General features: G+C 41.9%; 1 protein-coding gene across 2 annotated transcripts; it reads left to right on the top strand.

The window, feature by feature from the left end:
- The first annotated feature begins 2,147 nt into the window (after positions 1 to 2,147).
- On the top strand, positions 2,148 to 17,961 carry LOC112068362 (protein LBH). Of its 2 annotated transcripts, none has more exons than XM_024135498.2 (4): positions 2,148 to 2,347; positions 11,093 to 11,197; positions 14,484 to 14,658; positions 15,047 to 17,961. In XM_024135498.2, the coding sequence occupies exons 2-4, from the start codon at positions 11,111 to 11,113 to the stop codon at positions 15,076 to 15,078; spliced, it is 294 nt and encodes a 97-aa protein (XP_023991266.1). In that variant the 5' UTR covers positions 2,148 to 2,347; positions 11,093 to 11,110; the 3' UTR covers positions 15,079 to 17,961. The 2 variants fall into 2 exon arrangements, with proteins under 2 accessions (XP_023991266.1, XP_023991265.1); XM_024135497.2 differs by lacking the exon at positions 2,148 to 2,347 and adding an exon at positions 3,166 to 3,417.
- Positions 17,962 to 18,567: the final 606 nt, after the last annotated feature.

Genomic DNA, 18,567 nt, shown 5'->3' with positions numbered 1-18,567 from the left:
GCTAGCTAGCTGTAGTTTATGCTTTCAGTACTACATTCAAAATCAAATCAAATTGTATTTGTCACATACACATGGTTAGCAGATGTTAATGCGAGTGTAGCGAAATGCTTGTGCTTCTAGTTCCGACAATGCAGTAATAACCAACGAGTAATCTAACCTAACAATTCCACAACTACTACCTTATACACACAAGTGTAAAGGGATAAAGAATATGTACATAAAGATATATGAATGAGTGATGGAACAGAACGGCATAGGCAAGATGCAGTAGATGGTATCGAGTACAGTATATACATATGAGATGAGTAATGTAGGGTATGTAAACATAAAAGTGCATAGTTTAAAGTGGCTAGTGATACATGTATTACATAAAGATGGCAAGATGCAGTAGATTATATAGAGTACAGTATATACATATACATTATATTAAGTGGCATTGTTTAAAGTGGCTAGTGATACATTTTTGATCAATTTCCATCAATTTCCATTATTAAAGTGAGCTGGAGTTGAGTCAGAGTGTTGGCAGCAGCCACTCGATGTTAGTGGTGGCTGTTTAACAGTCTGATGGCCTTGAGATAGGGACCGAGAGACTGAAAAACAGCTTCTGCTTTGATGCACCTGTACTGACCATTCTCTGATCCTTTGATTGGGTGGGCAACATGTCAGTTCAGGCTGCAAGAGCTCTGATAGGTTGGAGGACGTCCTCTGGAGGTTGTCATAATTACTGTGCAAGTCTATGGAAGGGAGTGAGAACCACAAGCCTCCTAGGTTTTGTATTGTTGTTTATGTTCCCAGAGGAGAACGGACACTAGCTGTCGTTCGGCTGCACCATGACAAGTGATGAATGCTCACCTCCAATGCTTGGAAGAGCACCTTTGGATCTACTTCCCAATCCATTTGACGATGATCCTGGCTCAGTTGGCATGTCGGTAAGTGAAATCGAACAGCTGATCGAGCTGTCATGTGACCGAATGCTGCAGACAACGCATTCACGGGTCACTACGGAGGAGTTTTGGTTCCTGACTCAAAGGGAATACCCTGCTGTCTCCCTCTGAGAATTAATGCCGTGTTCAAAACAACTGAAACAAATGAGCTCAGACTGGAAAAAATCATTTTGAACGGGCATCTAACTGGTAATTCCAACTTGGGAACTCTAGCCTCTTTCTAGAGCTCCGACTTTCCGACCTAAAGATCATTGATGTCATGATTTGACCTCATATTTTTCAGAGTTCCCAGTTGTCTTAAAAGCACCATTCAACACAAAGCTACCCTTCTTCGCCAGCTCAAATCTGTGTGAAGCTGGAGTTAGTGCTCTCATCTGCATTAAAACCAAATATCGATCTAGGTTGCATTTGACAGCAGAGATGATGTGCACAGTGTTGACCACGCTCCCTGACTTTGAGAAGCTCTAATGTGACATGCATCAAGGACACCCATCTCATTAGTGGTGGTGAGATAAGAGACATTATGTCAGACTCATTTGCAATTGACTGTCACAGCACCACATTAAAAGAATGTGCTGGCGAGTTGAAAAGACAAATCAGAAATATATATTTGAAATGTAACATTAAGAACAAATTCTTATTTACAATGACGGCCAAACCCAGACGACGCTGGGCCAATTGTGCGCAGCCCTATGGGAACCCCATATCACGGCCAGTTGTGATACAGCCTGGATTTGAACCAGGGTGATGCCTCAGGCACTGAGATGCAGTGCCTTAGACCACTACGCCACTCGAGAATCTAAATACTGTTAGAATGTTTTTCAATTGACTGCCAAAGCCCCAAATAAAAAAAAAGTTAACATGGGCGGTTAATTACATATTTTTTTAACATGGTTGGGGGTCGCAAGAATTTTCCGATATCGAAATCTGGTCATGGGCCAAATAAGTTTGGGAACTCCTGGGTGTAGAGTATGCCTGGCATTACCTACAAAACAGCTTCCTGCATATTACATTCTGACCACACCGCTTGTGTTGCGTGCGCAGGTGTTGCAAAATAAATGTACACATACATGATATTCAATCATTGCACCCGTTGACGCTGGTCCGTGTCAACGAGCGTCTGCATAGCCAGGCGCTAAAAAATAACTTGGTTCTAGTTTTGACGCATGACGCCCTGCAAGTCCAGCCTCTCCCATCTTCTCATTGTTTTTTATGAGCATATACCCACGTCGACGATTGAAAGATGAACTGATATCCACAGTCCAGTCCAGTTGGTTGCCAACCGCCATATAAAGTCCAAAGAACAAGAAAAGCCGGAAGGAGGAGAGATTACTAGAAACAAACTCGGTTTACCCTTTTATGTGTGGATTCATTGTCGGAGTGGAGGACCTTGTGCAATACAGGTAAAATAAAAACCCAATGTTTATATCCCAGGACAAATTAACTAGCAACAGCAAACTAGCTAGCTAAATTGCCATAAATGTTTAATGCTTTTCCACCTGTTCCTAAATTAATATAGTTGGTTCAGAATTTGTTTTGAAATTTCAACCTGCGTGTCCGGATCGCATCTGGTGTGGGTGGACAAAATCCACATGCATGCGATGGTGCACGTGAACGAGCGGTCTGGTCAGCGTGTTAGCCTGAGTCAGAATGACATTAGTGTTGCTTTGAATATAGGGAGAAATTAAATTGTTTCATTATTTATGCAAATTACACAATTGTACATATACATGAACCAAAAGGTCCTTTTTAAATCAATGAAATATACACTTTCATTGCATTAGTGGAACCCCACTTGTATAGGGAGCATAGGAGGCAAGGCTATATAATGCACTTTGGGTCTGTGGCCAAGTAGCCTAAATTTGGTAAAAAGTGAGAATCATTGCCTTCACATTCTTAGGATATGTTATCTTTCTATCCTCCTCTCTCAATCTCCCTCTCTCGTATCCTCTCACAACAGAGAGAGAGAGAGACACATACACACATACAGTCAATGCCAAGAGTGTGCAAAGCTGTCAGCAAGGCAAAGGGTGGCTACTTTGAAGAATCTCAAATATCACATTTCTTTAACACTTGTTTGGTTACTACATGATTCCGTATGTGTTATTTCATAGTTTTGATGTCTTCACTACTATCCTACAATGTAGACATTTTTTTAAATAAAGAAAAACCTTTGAATGAGTAGGTGTGTCCACACTTGACTGGTACTGTACATGCACAGAGTGAGATATACAAATCGCGTGCGCACACACTTCCAAAGCTCACTGACACTCCAGTTCTCCAGTGAACTAAAGCTGTTTTTTCCTGTTGGGAAGTGGAATCGGAAACTTCAGTGTATGCACAGAGCCACGAACTCACAGAGAAACAATCAAACTATTGTTGTAACTCCAGTACGACCTCGGCGAAAGGCGACGACAGCTCCACCATCTGCGGATAAATCAAGACCATAACAGAACATTAACGTTTGATAAAGGTAAGCGTTGCTCAGTTTCTTCTCCTTAGGGCCATTTTCAAACATGCGTGTTTTCAGCAACATCCTCATAAGCAGAATCACAAGTTTGAGGTGATTGCCCTTTTAAGTGTTTACTGCTTGGATAAAAGGATGTCCAACGGTCCATTCCATGGCATTATCAAGATAGCTTTCCTATCTAAATAAAGCCATATATGGAATCTAAAATTATTTTATTTTAGATTTAAAAAAATGCATGTAGAACACAGATGAAAATAGTATAATTTATTGATATTATGTTGTAAGCTACCAAAAAAGGCTGTAGTTGAAACAATTGATCAATTGTAGTTGTAGCTGTAGTTGATCAATCAGTGATTTGTAAATATGAAGAAATTATGTCATTTTGATGTCATATGCAGATTACCCTAAATTACTAAATACATAAAACACACGTATGACACATTCAGATGTAGGCCTACAATGTACTTACTATAGGCTACTTTTGTTTAGAACGTGGTTGGTTTCAATTTGCACAACCAAGCTGGCGAAATATGTGATTTCATGTGATTCTTTGGGCCATAGTTTTTCCTGATTGTGTAATATACCTTGCCATGCCTTAACCTTCTGTCGGTTTACAAGCTTGAGCGTGTTATTTCTGACTGATGTTAAATGAAAAGACTTCAATCATTTGCATGGATTTGAATGCCACGTTTAACAAATTGGGACTCGCATGCACCCTTCAGGCAAGATCTTTTAAAAATCCACCTTTCCAGAAACAAGTCTCTTACCGTTGCTGCTTGTTATAGATCCCCCTCAGCCCCCAGCTGTGCCCTGGACACCATATGGGAATTGATTGACCCCCGTCTATCTTCAGAGTTCGTACTGTCAGGTGACCTGAACTGGGATATGCTTAATAAGGCTAGGGGTTCCGCTACATTCGCTGAAATGGCAGAGCGTGAAATTCAAAAATATTTTTTAGAAATATTTAACTTTCATACATTCACAAGTGCAATACACCAAATTAAAGCTTAACTTCTTGTTAATCTAGCCATCGTGTGCGATTTCAAAAAGGCTTTACAGCGAAAGCACAACCTTCAATTATGTTAGGTCAGCGCCTAGTCACAGAAAAACATACAGCCATTTTCCAGTCAAAGAGAGGAGTCACAAAAAGCAGAAATGGAGATAAAATGAATCACTAACCTTTGATGATCTTCATCAGATGGCACTCATAGGACTTCATGTTACACAATACATGTATGTTTTGTTCGATAAAGTTCATATTTATATCCAAAAATCTCAGTTTACATTGGCGCGTTATGTTCAGTAATGTTGTGCTTCGAAAACATCCGGCGAATTTGCAGAGAGACACATCAAATCAATTTACAGAAATACTCATCATAAACTTTGATAAAAGATACAAGTGTTACGCATAGAATTAAACATATACTTCTCCTTAATGTAACTGCTGTGTCAGATTTCAAAAAAGTTTGACGGAAAAAGCACACCATGCAATAATCTGAGTACAGCGCTAAGCCACAAAAACAAGCCATACAAATACCCGCCATGTTGTGGAGTCAGTAAAAGTCAGAAATAGCGTTATAAATATTCACTTACCTTTGATGATCTTCATCAGAATGCACTCCCAGAAATCCCAGTTCCACAATAAATGTTTGTTTTGTTCGATAAAGTTCATCTTTATTTCCAAATACCTCCTTTTTGTTAGCACGTTTAGTTCACCAATCGAAATCCACAAGGCAAGTCCAGTCCAAAAAGTTCTATTACAGTTCTTAGAAACATGTCAAACGATGTATAGAATCAATCTTTAGGATGTTTTTATCATAAATCTTCAATAATGTTTCAACCGGACAATTCCTTTGTCTTTAGAATGAAAAGGAACGCAGCTCGCGCTCACGGCCGTGCACGAGACTTAGGGGTCTGGCAGAATGCCATAAAATTAGTCGAACAGCTTATTCTCTTCCCCTTCATAGTAGAGGCCTGAAACAAGGTTCTAAAGACTGTTGACATCTAGTGGAAGCCGTAGGAAGTGCTATATGACCCCATAGACACTGTATATTCGAAAGGCAATGACTTGAAAAACTACAACCTCAGAATTCCCACTTCCTGGTTGGATTTTTCTCAGGTTTTTGCCTGCCATATGAGTTCTGTTATGCTCACAGACATCATTCAAACAGTTTTAGAAACTTCAGAGTGTTTTCTATCCAAATCTACTAATTATATGCATATATTAGCTTCCGGGCCTGAGTAGCAGGCAGTTTACTCTGGGCACGCTTTTCATCCAAACGTGAAAATGCTGCCCCCTATCCCAAACAGGTTAACACCCTGGCCGTCCTACAATCTAAAATAGATGCCCTCAATCTCACACAAATTATCACACACAATTATTATTACAACCCTAAATCCGTAACCATGGGCACCCTCTTAGATATCATCCTGACCAACTTGCCCTCTAAATACACCTCTGCTGTCTTCAACCAGGATCTCAGCGATCACTGCCTCATTGCCTGCGTCCGTTATGGGCCCGCGGTCAAACGACCACCCCTCATCACTGTCAAATGCTCCCTAAAACACTTCAGCAAGCAGGCCTTTCTAATCGACCTGGCCAGGGTATTCTGGAAGGATATTGACCTCATCCCATCAGTAGAGGATGCTTGGTTGTTCTTTAAAAGTGATTTCCTCACCATCTTAAATAAGCATGCCCATTCAAAAAATGTAGAACTAAGAAAGGACACTCTATAGCCCTTGGTTCACCCCAGACTTGACTGCCCCTGACCAGCACAAAAACATCCTGTGGCGTTCTGCATTAGCATCGATTAGCCCCCGTGATATGCAACTTTTCAGGGAAGTCGGGAACCAACATACACAGTCAGTTAGGAAAGCTAAATCTAGCTTTTTCAAACAGAAATTTGCATCCTGTAGTACTAATTCCAAAAAGTTTTGGGACACTGTAAAGTCAATAAAGAATAAGAGCACCGCCTCCCAGCTGATGTTCTGAAAGAGCTGCAAAATCTGGTTCCCTACAAATCAGCTGGGCTAGACAATCCGGACTAGACAATCTGGACACTCTCTTTCGAAACTTTTCCGCCAAAATTGATGCAACACCTTTTACTAGCCTGTTCAACCTCTCTTTCGTATCTTCTGAGATCCCCAAAGATTGGAAAGCTGCTGCGGTCATCCCCCTCTTCAAAGGGGGAGACACTCCAGACCCAAACTGTTATTGACCTATATCCATCCTGCCCTGCCTTTCTAAAACCTTCGAAAGCCAAGTTAACAAACATATCACCAACCATTTCGAATCCCACCGTACCATCTCCACTATGCAATCTGGTTTCCGAGCTGGTCATGGGTGTACCTCAGCCACGCTCAAGGTCCTAAACGATATCATAACCGCCATCGATAAAAGACAGTCATATTCATCGACCTGGCCAAGGCTTTCAACTCTGTCAATCACCACATTCTTATCGGCAGACTCAATAGCCTTGGTTTCTCAAATGACTGCCTCGCCTGGTTCACCAACTACTTCTCAGACAGAGTTCAGTGTGTCAAATTGGAGGGCCTGTTCTCTGGACCTCTGGCAGTCTCAATGGGGGTGCCACAGGGTTCAATTCTCGGGCCGACTCTTTTCTCTGTATATATCAATGATGTCGCTCTTGCTGCTGGTGATTCTCTGATCCACCTCTACACAGACGACACCATTCTGTATACATATGGCCCTTCTTTGGACACTGTGTTAACTAACCTCCAAATGAGCTTCAATGCCATACAACACTCTTTCCGTGGTCTCCAACTGCTTTTAAATGCTAGTAAAACTAAATGCATGTTCTTCAACCGATTGCTGCCCGCACGCGCCTGCCCGACTAGCATCACTACTCTGGACGGTTCTGACTTAGAATATGTGGACAACTACAAATACCTAGGTGTCTGGATAGACTGTAAACTCTCATTGCAGACTCACATTAAGCATCTCCAATCCAAAATTAAATCGGCTTCCAATTTTGGAACAAAGCCTCCTTCACTCATGCTGCCAAACATACCCTCGTAAAACTGACTATCCTACCGATCCTTGACTTTGGCAATGTAATTTACAAAATAGCCTCCAACACTACTCAGCAAACTGGATGTAGTCTATCACAGTGCCATCCGTTTTGTCACCAAGCCCCATATACTACCCACCACTGCGACCTGTATGCTCTCGTTTGCTGGCCCTCGCTACATATTCGTCGCCAAACCCACTGGCTCCAGGTCATCTATAAGTCTTTGCTAGGTAAAGCCCCGCCTTATCTCAGCTCACTGGTTACCATAGCAACACCCACCCGTAGCACGCGCTCCAGCAGGTATATTTCACTGGTCATCCCCAAAGCCAACACCCCCTTTGGCCGCCTTTCCTTCCAGTTCTCTGCTGCCAATGACTGGAATGAATTGCAAAAATCACTGAAGCTGGAGACTTATATCTCCCTCACTAACTTTAAGTATCAGCTGTCAGAGCATCTTACCGATCACTGTACCTGTACACAGCCAATCTGTAAATAGCACACCCAACTACCTCATCCCCATATGTTTTTTTTTGCTTTTTTGCACATCATCATCTGCACATCTATCACTCCAGTGTTAATGCTAAATTGTAATTATTCTGGCTCTTTGGCCTATTTATTGCCTTACCTCCCTAATCTTCTACATTTGCACACACTGTACATAGATTTTTCTATTGTGCTATTGACTGTACGTTTGTTTATGTGTAACTCTGTGTTGTTTTTTTTGTCGCACTGCTTTGCTTTATCTTAGCCAGGTCGCAGTTGTAAATGAGAACTTGTTTTCAACTGGCCTACCTGGTTAAATAAAGGTTAAATAAAAATTTAATTAAAGAAAATCTTATGGACATGCACACAAGTATTGAAGCATTTCTTAGATTGAAAGGATTTGTAAAATGAATTCATATGAAAAGAATTTCAGAAGTGTAATGAGCAGAAGGCAATACAATATTTCCATAATCTTTTGGCCTATGTGGTTTTGTACTACCTCATCTGTTTTATTACCATAAGAAACAATAACAGGTGCAAACTGTGCATAATATGCGCATTTGATAAATCAGGTGAGTGTCAATTTTGACTCTCTGATGTTTCAGGTGAAGCCCTTAGTCCTGGTCAGCATTTGTTAATGACACCTCTAGTTTGTAGTGCAGTGGACTGTGCTATGTGTGACATTTCCATAGATTTGAATATGGTTTTCCATATTGCTCAGAGCAGGTGTAACTAACCTCGCTCAATATATATTTTTCTCCCTCCTCCACCTTACTTTCCCTTGTGTATTGTTGGATTAAAGGAGAAATTAACTGTGTCAATGGCTCCCTCACTCTGGAGACGTTTAACCTGTCGCTGTCTGGGGAAAAGGATTGGAAAATCAATCAAGGATAATTAGTGAAAATTTGTTGCGAGCGTGTGTGGCTGAGTCATGCACACACACACACACACACGTTGTTGTATTGTTGAAGCTTCTTAAGATAGCCTAGTTCAAAACAAAATGGTACAAAAGTTAGTCACAAAATTAGATGAGATGGTTGTTAAATTATCTTTTTAAACAAAAAATGAAGGGAGCGAATTTGGAGCAAAAACCGCTCTGAGGGATGAGTGGGATTTCCAACCACTCAACACTGCTCACATACCCTGATCAGGATAGATAATAAACAGAGTAGCAGCAGTGTATGTGAAGAGTGTGTGTGTCTCCGTGAGTGTATGGCGTCAATATGTGTGTGTGTGTGTGTGTGTGTGTGTGTGTGTGTGTGTGTGTGTGTGTGTGTGTGTGTGTGTGTGTTGGAGTGTCAGTGTATTACTCTAATCACAATAGTATGTGTGCATAGTAAGCGCCATTGCCAGCCCACATTACTGGGAGAAAACAAACTGCTAGTTCTCATTTTATGTCATTATCTTCTATCATGGAGGCACTGCATGTCTCAATGAAAGATGTGCATATATAAAATGAGCCAATTAGAAGCGAGGATAAGTATGGCGATGGGCCAATTAGATGCCGGGATAAGAATGGACATGGGCCAATTAGAGACCAGGGTGAGTATGGACATAATAGCATGAAGGGCAATTAACTCTTTTGTCACCATAGTGAGTCAGGACATTTGCTAAGTCTCTTCCGAATGAGAGCTTGATTGACATATGGTTGATATTTAGTCATCACTATTGGCTTAGTTTAGATTTTTGGCAGAGATCTGGGTGTTGACTGATTTGGAATGTTAAGCCAGCAACTGACTGTTATCTTGATGAAGACTATGGAATGTGTGATGAGTTATGCATTTGTTTCTGGGCCTGATTGATGCAAGGCATGTCGATCTTACGATCTGTCACTGTTTTGGGCTCTGCTCCAGTCTCAAAACACTTATGTCACAACTGGCTCCCTTAGGTTATACTGCATGCACGCACGCACACACACACACACTGCCCACCCACTGTCCATCCACCTACTCGCCATTTATACCCTCTTGAGTATGGCACTCGTTTCCATGAAAGACGTCTCGGTTTTTGAACTTTCCCCCATAGATGCCTTCCAACCCTCCAATCCAACCCACTTTGGTCACAGCTCACTCCCTAAGGTTATTCTCTGTTTACAGGACTGGGCCAATGCAATAAACACATCCTTACCCTATCAATACCCACTTCCCCTCGGGAGTATGGCACTTATTTTCATAAAATGCATGTTGATTATTGACTGCCCACCATGTCTCCGTGGCAACAGCCAGGGGAAGACCATGCACACATTGAAATGGAAGGGTTGCTTGGCAAAGGAAATCAGTAGATTAGTCATCCTACCAAACACATACACACACACACAGACACATTAGTAAACCTGCATTTCGTATGCACACACACAATACCAGAATTTTGACTTTGATACCGATACCATGTTTCGTATCACAATACTCAATACCAAAATGACACAACAGCAAAAAAGGTGGAGAATTAGTCAAAGTCACAGAATGGTAGACTGAACTTTTGAGTTCAATATCAATGCATTCATTAATCAATTAAACGTTCATATTATCAATTTGACTTAATTTACCCTATTGATAAATTGGGTAAATCAAGAAGCCTATTCACAATACTGGTGAATGCATATTCAGTAGGAGTGTGTGCATGCATGAAGTATTTCTGCTTGTTTTTGGCTGATTTCATGGGGCTACAGATTACAAATTATCTGTTTCCCTTCCATTTGGGACTTATTTCATAATACTGATCAGAGCATTTGGTAGGCGCATGAGCAGAATCAGGCCGTGTAGCAATCATTGGCACAAGAGTACTTAATGACTGTCAGAGATACACCCAATTCCAAAACAATCATTCATTACTTGCCTGTAGGTCGTTACTAGCCTGGTCCCAGATCTGTTTGTGTTGTCTGGCCAACTCCTATGATAAGTTGGCAAGACAGCACAAACAGATCTGGGACCAGGCTAGGTCCCAAGTGACTCACAGATAAAAATGTAATTGAATAGGAATCAGGAGTATGGTATTAGATAGACTTTTCCCCCCTATTTCCCAAACCAATTCAGCCCTCGTTAGTCTGTGAGGGATAGTGAACAAGGGACTAGTTCTAGGGATGTTTGGTTTGGAACAATGCAATACTTTACAGCTTTGTTAGTGTAGTGAGAACATGTCCTTCTTATCTTTTGGCTTGGCTGAAGGCGAGGCTTACTGACAGGATGACAGAAGTGATGAACACCTGTGATTCGACGGTGGGAGACTTCACCGTCGGAGGTGCCCCAGCAGACGAGGGTATATCCTTTCAGGTGGGACTAATTCACACAGACACACTCACAGACAACACTAAAACAAACAAAAGGAACACACCCACAGTTCCACAAACAACACAAACTCACAAGACACTACAGCGCCTGCCATGCCGACTACTGCTCATCCTGTGTCTCCCTAACCTGCCGTTCCCCCAGTGTGTGTGTGTGTGTGTGGGCGGAGACAGGTATGCTGGAGGCAGAGCAGATCCCCACCAGCTGCAACCTGTTCCATAATCAAGACCTCTACAAATACTCAGCCCTGCCACTTCCACGCTGCCAGATTGTAACCTCTGCTCAGTCAGTCTGCATTTTTAGCCATTTGTTCCTGCATAGATCCTGTTTTCGTGTTGTGCCTGTTTTTCTGTCCGCTCTGACTCTGGTCCCTGTCTCCAGTCCCACGTCTCGTCAGTCCTGCTACCCTGTCCCCCCCCCCCCTCCACTCTACTGCTTTCTTGGATGCCTCTCCGGACCAGTTTACCCAGCCCCAACTCCCCTCACTCCAGCCTCAGCACCTGGCTCCCTGCAATCCGCCCTAGCTTTCCTTGGCCTGCACCCCATCTTCCCCGTTTTTCAATAAATACCTTGATTACCTTATCCCAGTCTCCTCGTCTGAGTCTGCTCTTGGGTTCACCCGCTCCGCGTAACAGCACAACATAGTTACCCACGTAGTAACCCCATAGAATTGAATTCTTCATGGCATGCGCTCAGATCTCTCTCTTCTCCTCTCTCCTTCTCTGCAGACCCATGACAGGTGTAAATGTCCTTCCACCGCTCTGAGCTGACGTCAAGGCAATTTCTGACTGCACCTCAATCACACCCTTTCATCCCCCTCTCATCCTCCCCCCCAAAAAAAATCTGATATCTGCTAACCTTTTACAGTCAAGACACAAAGAATTCACATCCCCCCAAAGAACTCACTGCTCTCTTGTGACTAAAATCTAAAGGGTGTCATTACTTTGACGAACATATGCATGTGGGGACTTCATGGACTTGGCTCGTAATCAATAGGGGCCTTGAGTAAAGCCGACGCAAGCTCTCAAGTAAGAGATGGCAGCCAATCCAGCAGCAAGCAGTTCCTTTCTCAGCCAACTGGCTTGCCCCATTGCAGATGCAGGTGTCCTTCACTGAGCCCCCTCTTCCTGCTCTAGTGCAGTGGTGTAATGGAAGTAATCGCACGCCACACAAAGTGAGTCACACATCCTCTTATCGGCTTGAGCTCTTCAGAGGCCTGGGCTTTTGCCAGAGAAGTCACACTTGCAGCATGTGGCGAATGCAAAGCACCTCTTTCCCCCCGGCATCCATTTCAAAGCATTAAATTACATTTTTGAGCAGTGGGCAATGACAATCAGGGAGGGAGGAATTGGAAAACATACAGTGCATTTGGAAAGTATTCAGTCCCCTTGACTTTTTCCACATTTTGTTACGTTACAGACTTATTCTAAAATGGATTAAAAAATATATATAATCTCATCAATCTATACACAATACCCGATAATGGCAAAGCGAAAACAGGTTTTTAGACATCTTAGCAAATGTATTAAAAATAAAAAACAGATTCCTTATTTACATAAGTATTCAGAACCTTTGCTATGAGACTCGAAATTGAGCTCAGGTGCATCCTGTTTCCATTGATCCTCCTTGAGATGTTTCTACAACTTGATTTGAGTCCACCTGTGGTAAGTTCAATTGATTGAAGAATATTTGGAAAGGCACACACCGGTCTATGTAAGGTCCCACTGTTGACAGTGCATGTCAGAGCAAAAACCAAGCCATGAGGTCGAAGGAATTGTCTGTAGAGCTCCGAGACAGGATTGTGTCGAGGCACAGATCTGGGGAAGGTTACCAACACATTTCTGCAGCATTGAAGGTCCCCAAGAACACAGTGGCCTCCATCATTCTTAAATGGAAAAAGTTTGGAACCACCAAGACTCTTCCTAGAGCTGTCACTCTGACAGAACCCGATGGTCACTCTGACAGAGCTCCAGAGTTCCTCTATGGATATGGGAGAATCATCCAGAAATACAACCATCTTTGCAGCACTCCACCAATCAGGCTTTTATGGTAGAGTGGCCAGACGGAAGCCACTCCTCAGTAAAAGGCACATGACAGCCAGCTTGGAGTTTGCAAAAAGGTACCTAAAGGACTCTCAGACCATGAGAAACAATATTCTCTTGTCTGATGAAACCAAGATTGAACTCTTTGGCCTGAATGCCAAGTGTCACGTCTAGAGGAAAGCTGGCACCATCACTACAGTGAAGCATGGTGGTGGCAGCATCATGCTGTGGGGATGTTTTTCAGCAGCAGGGACTGGGAGACTAGTCACGATCGAGGGAAAGATGAACGGAGCAAAGTACAGTGAGATCCTTGATGAATACCTGCTCCAGAGCACTCAGGACCTCAGACTGGGCGAAGGTTCACCCTCCAACAGGATAATGACCTTACGTACACAGCCAAGAGAAGTGGCTTCGGGACAAGTCTCTGAATGTCCTTGAGTGGCCCAGCTAGAGCCTGGACCTGAACCTGATCGAACATCTCTGGAGAGACTTAAAAATAGCTGTGCAGCAACGCTCCCCATCCAACTTGACAGAGCTTGAGAGCATCCGCAGAGAAGAATGGGAGGAACTATCCAAATACAGGTGTGCCAAGCTTGTACCGTCATACCAAGAAGACTCGAGTTTGTAATCGCTGCCAAAGGTAATTCAACAAAGACTGAGAAAGGGTATGAATACTTATGTAAATGTGATATTTCAGTTTTAAATTTAATTTCTAAAAAACATTTTTTGCTTTGTCATTATGGGGTATTGTGTGTAGATTGATGATGGAAAAAAATTATTTAATCTAGTTTAGAATTCGCCTGTCACATAACAAAATGTGGAAAAAGTCAAGGGATCTGAATACTTTCCAAATGCACTGTATAATTATGTCTTTAATTTCCCATTTAAGTCACTAGACATATCTGAGGCAACAACAAGTACCTCTCTCACAGAGCATCATCTAGTGGTTGCGATTATCCATACTGTCTGGTTCTGGAATGTATTTGAGACCTTGGAGACTACTTGGTAAATTACACATTTGTTGGATGCCAAGAAAGTTGCATAATCAGAAAACTGACCATAGAATCTAGGGTCAACCTGATACTACTCCATCAATGTCACATGTTACAAGCAGGGTTGGGGTTACCAGCAATTCAGTTTTTAATTCAGTGGAATTCACCCCAACCCTTACCCTGGTTGCCAGATTTTCCCCTCTTTTTTTGGTGACACTGACATGATTGTGTTTCCAGATCTTTCCGGACTCCCACGAACGATTCCCCAAGCTGTCCAAACGGCTTCCCTCCATCGTGGTGGAGCCCACTGAGAGCGGGGAAGTGGAGAGTGGCGAGCTCCGCTGGCCCCCCGATGACCTTAGTTACCCTGATGAAGACCCCGGAGAGGCCCAGGCCCAGGCCCAGGCAGCAGGTGAGAACCGCTCAAATCAATTTCCAGCCAAGAGAAGTGAGAACCAAAAGGGCTTTCCAGGGGACAATATAATAGAATCGGTTTATTTTTCCCAGAACTTCAAACAAAAGAGGGACTACAGAACTCTTATTTTCTATGCCTACTGAAGAACATTTTTAAACAATAGTATTGTGGGATGTGATTTGGAATACTGGTAAAGACTAGGAGCTTGTAGGTTGTAGTCTGGGGTGGAGCCTGTAATCAAAATGTAGCTATACAAATTGAATGTATTTAAATGTGTGTGTGTGTGTGTGTGTGTGTGTGTGTGTGTGTGTGTGTGTGTTGATGGAGTGTGTGTGTGGTGGTGTGTGTGTGTGTGTGTGTTTGTGTGTGTGTGTGTTGGTGGCAGGCGAGGATAATCCAGCAGAGGTACAGCAATGATGGGAGGAGTTTAAAACTGACTCTCACAGTGATGGCAACATTCCAGCCACACACTGTGAGTGTCTCCATGATGGACAGAAGCAAGGAGGAGGGTGTTCAGGCTAAGCCCGTAATCAACTACAACCACCAACTTGTTGGTAGACCTCCACAACACTTGGTGGGGCTGAGCCCTGTACGATTGTCTTAAATTGCTCATAGGTGCCAAACTCCAGTGAGTAGCTTGTTACTGTAAATTCATTTGTTGCTTGTTTTACTTTTTTTAGGTTTCACAAACAACATTTTTTATGTACACCCCATTCAGAGTTTGTTTAGCTGTGATCTTTAGATACAGTATACAAAATAAAGATAAAGATAAAGTTCTGTATATACAATTTTTATGTATCTTGCTGCCTTAGACCAAAGTCTATAACAGGGTACTCTTATGAAACTATATGTACTGTACACTGTAGATCACGGGTTGGAACTGGTCAGAACAGACAATTGGAAAATAACATAATTTTTCAAGGAACAGAAACAACCAGGAACAAAAGTGATCTCTAGTGTTCTGGAACAGAACCATTATTTTCAAATCTTGAGAACCAGCAAATAATCATATTTTTTTGTTACAAAAATATTTCTTATGTCGAGCATATACATTACCGGTAAAAAGTTTTAGAACACCTACTCATTCAAGGCTTTTTCTATATTTTTACAATTTTCTACATTGTAGAATAATAGTGAAGACATCAAAACTATGAAATAACACATATTGAATGATATAGTAACCAAAAAAGTGTTTAACAAATCTAAGTATATTTTATATTTGAGATTCTTCAAATAGCCACCCTTCGCCTTGATGACAGCTTTGCACACTCTTGACATTCTCTCAACCAGCTTCATGAGGTAGTCACCTGGAATGCATTTCAATTAACCAGTGTGCCTTCTTAAAAGTTAATTTGTGGAATTTCTCACCTTCTTAATGCGTTTGAGCCAATCAGTTGTGTTGTGACAAGTTAGGGGGGGGTATACAGAATATAGCCCTATTTGGTAAAAGACTGAGTCCATATTATGGCAAGAACAGCTGAAATAAGCAGAGAAATGACAGTCAATCATTACTTCAATACATGAAGGTCAGTCAATATGGAACATTTCAAGAACTTAAAGTTTCTTCAAGTGCAGTCGCAAATACCAGCAAGCGCTATGATGAAACTGGCTCTCATGAGGACCGCCACAGGAATGGAAGACCCTGAGTTACCTCTGCTGCAGAGGACAAGTTCATTAGAGTTACCAGCCTCAGATATTGCAGCCCAAATAAATGCTTCACAGAGTTCAAGTAACAGACACATCTCAACATCAACTGTTCAGAGGAGACCGTGTGAATCAGGCCTTCATGGTCGAATTTCTGGAAAGAACTACTACTAAAGGACACCAATAAGAAGAAGATACATGATTGGGCCAAGAAACACGAACAAAGGACATTAGACTGGTGGAAATGTATCCTTTGGTCTGGACGTAAAACATGCTGGAGGAGGTGTTCTGGTGTGGGGGTGCTTTGCTGGTAACACTGGCTGTGATTTATTTAGAATTCAAGGCACACTTAACCAACTTGGCTATCACAGCATTCTGCAGCATTACGCCATCCCATCTGGTTTGCGCTTAGTGGGACTATCATTTGTTTTTCAACAAGACAATGACCCAACACACCTCCAGGCTGTGTAAGGGCTATTTTACCAAGAAGGAGAGTGATGGAGTGCTGCATCAGATGACCTGGCCTCCACAATCCCCTGGCCTCAACCAAATTGAGATGTTTTGGGATGAGTCGGACCGCAGAGGGAAGGAAAAGCAGCCAACAAGTGCTCAGCATATGTGGGAACTCCTTCAAGACTGTTGGAAAAGCATTCCAGGTGAAGCTGGTTGAGAGAATTTCAACAGAGTGCAAAGCTGTCATCAAGGTGGCTATTTGAAGAATCTCAAATATATTTAGATTTGTTTAACACTTTTTTGGTTACTACATGATTCCATATGTGTTATTTTATCGTTTTGATGCCTTCATTATTATTCTACAATGTAGAAAATAGTCAAAATAAAGAAAAACCCTTGAATGAGTAGGTGTTCTAAAACTTTAGACCGGTAGTGTAATTCTGTAATTCAGTGAACTTATGATGCTACTGTAGTAATAGCCTAAACACACTCCAATTAACATCATGTCATAAGGTTTAGCTCTTCTAACCATGCACCCTCCATGTCCACCGCTCTCTCCCCACCTGTGAAATCTCAGACACAACATCTCTGATCAATTAAACATATCAACAAGTAGCTTACCCATTCCATAGCAAGCTGCTCTATCCGTGCTGATTGGTGGGGTAAAATAATGAGCTAAATGTAAAAACTATGTTGATTTCACAGGTTCAAAAAATTGTACGAAAGGGAATTATATGAACCGTTTCTTTTCGGGGATTCTAACTGATTCAGAACCTTATAATGCTGGTTGGAACACTGGAATGAAACAAAAAAATATGGTTTCTGTTCAGAACAATTGGAAAATAATTTTGGTTCCAACCCCTGTTGAAGATAAACAGTTTTATACAGTGAGTTTGGGAGAGGAGAATTCATCATGAGGAATATGGCTATCTTACATTAAACTGTATAGCTGTCAATTACGGCTTCTGCTCATATGCATGTTATTATCTATAAGCACTTATTACAATGTTTTTTCTTCTTCTTTCAAACCATAGGCTTTGAAGAATCATCGTAGTTAATATTTTACATAGCACGTCTTTTCAATCAAGGGCTAACTTAAAAAAACATAACTTTCAGTTTTTTTCTAATTTGTCTTTCATCTATTGCCCAATTTCAATGCATGTCTGGGTTTGTTTTTATTCATTAAACTTTTGATAGTTTGGAGTCTCTGATACTATAGTTCAATTAAAAAGTCACACATCCTTCTACAAACATGTCTTGCTTACATGCTGACCAGAACAGACACGTCGCATGCGCGAGCGTCGCAAAATAAATTTCGAAATCCATGTTATTCAATTATTGCGCGCCAACGAGCGTCTGCGTTGCCAAGGGCTAAAATAGAAAAGTCATTCCTATTTCTGACGCAGATCGCGCTGCAAGTCCTGCCTCTCCCATCTCCTCATTGGTTTATCAAAGCAGGTACCCACGTGCCAAATCCTCAGTGGTTATACCCACGTGGGTGATTGAAAGACTAACTGTTTTGCCGGTTGTCGTGGTAATACTATGAAAGTGTAGATGGATCACCACAAGTTCAAAGACGAAAAAGCCTGGAAGGAGGCGAGATGACTCGAAACGATTCGGTTGGCCGTTTTGTGTGTGGATTAATTGTCGGAGGACCTTGTGCACTTCAGGTAAAATAACAAATCAATGTTTATATCCCAGGACAAATTAGCTAGCAACAGCAAGCTAGCTAAATATGACAAATTAGCTAGCAAGTGCAAGCTAACTAGCTAAATTGCCATACATGTTTAATGCTTTTCGACCTGTCCC

Source organism: Salvelinus sp. IW2-2015, unplaced genomic scaffold, assembly GCF_002910315.2.
Source record: "Salvelinus sp. IW2-2015 unplaced genomic scaffold, ASM291031v2 Un_scaffold467, whole genome shotgun sequence".
In the NCBI taxonomy this organism is placed as follows: Eukaryota; Metazoa; Chordata; class Actinopteri; order Salmoniformes; family Salmonidae; genus Salvelinus; species Salvelinus sp. IW2-2015.
Note: the sequence above shows the minus strand (reverse complement) of the source record. Positions and strands in the feature narration are given on the sequence as shown.

Bases quoted from the DNA above. Each gene is read 5' to 3' on its own strand.
- LOC112068362 (XM_024135498.2), top strand. From the start codon at position 11,111: ATGACAGAAGTGATGAACACCTGTGATTCGACGGTGGGAGACTTCACC. The intron at 11,198-14,483 runs GTGGGACTAATT...TTGTGTTTCCAG, and splicing joins ACGAGGGTATATCCTTTCAG to ATCTTTCCGGACTCCCACGA. The intron at 14,659-15,046 runs GTGAGAACCGCT...TGTTGGTGGCAG, and splicing joins GGCCCAGGCCCAGGCAGCAG to GCGAGGATAATCCAGCAGAG.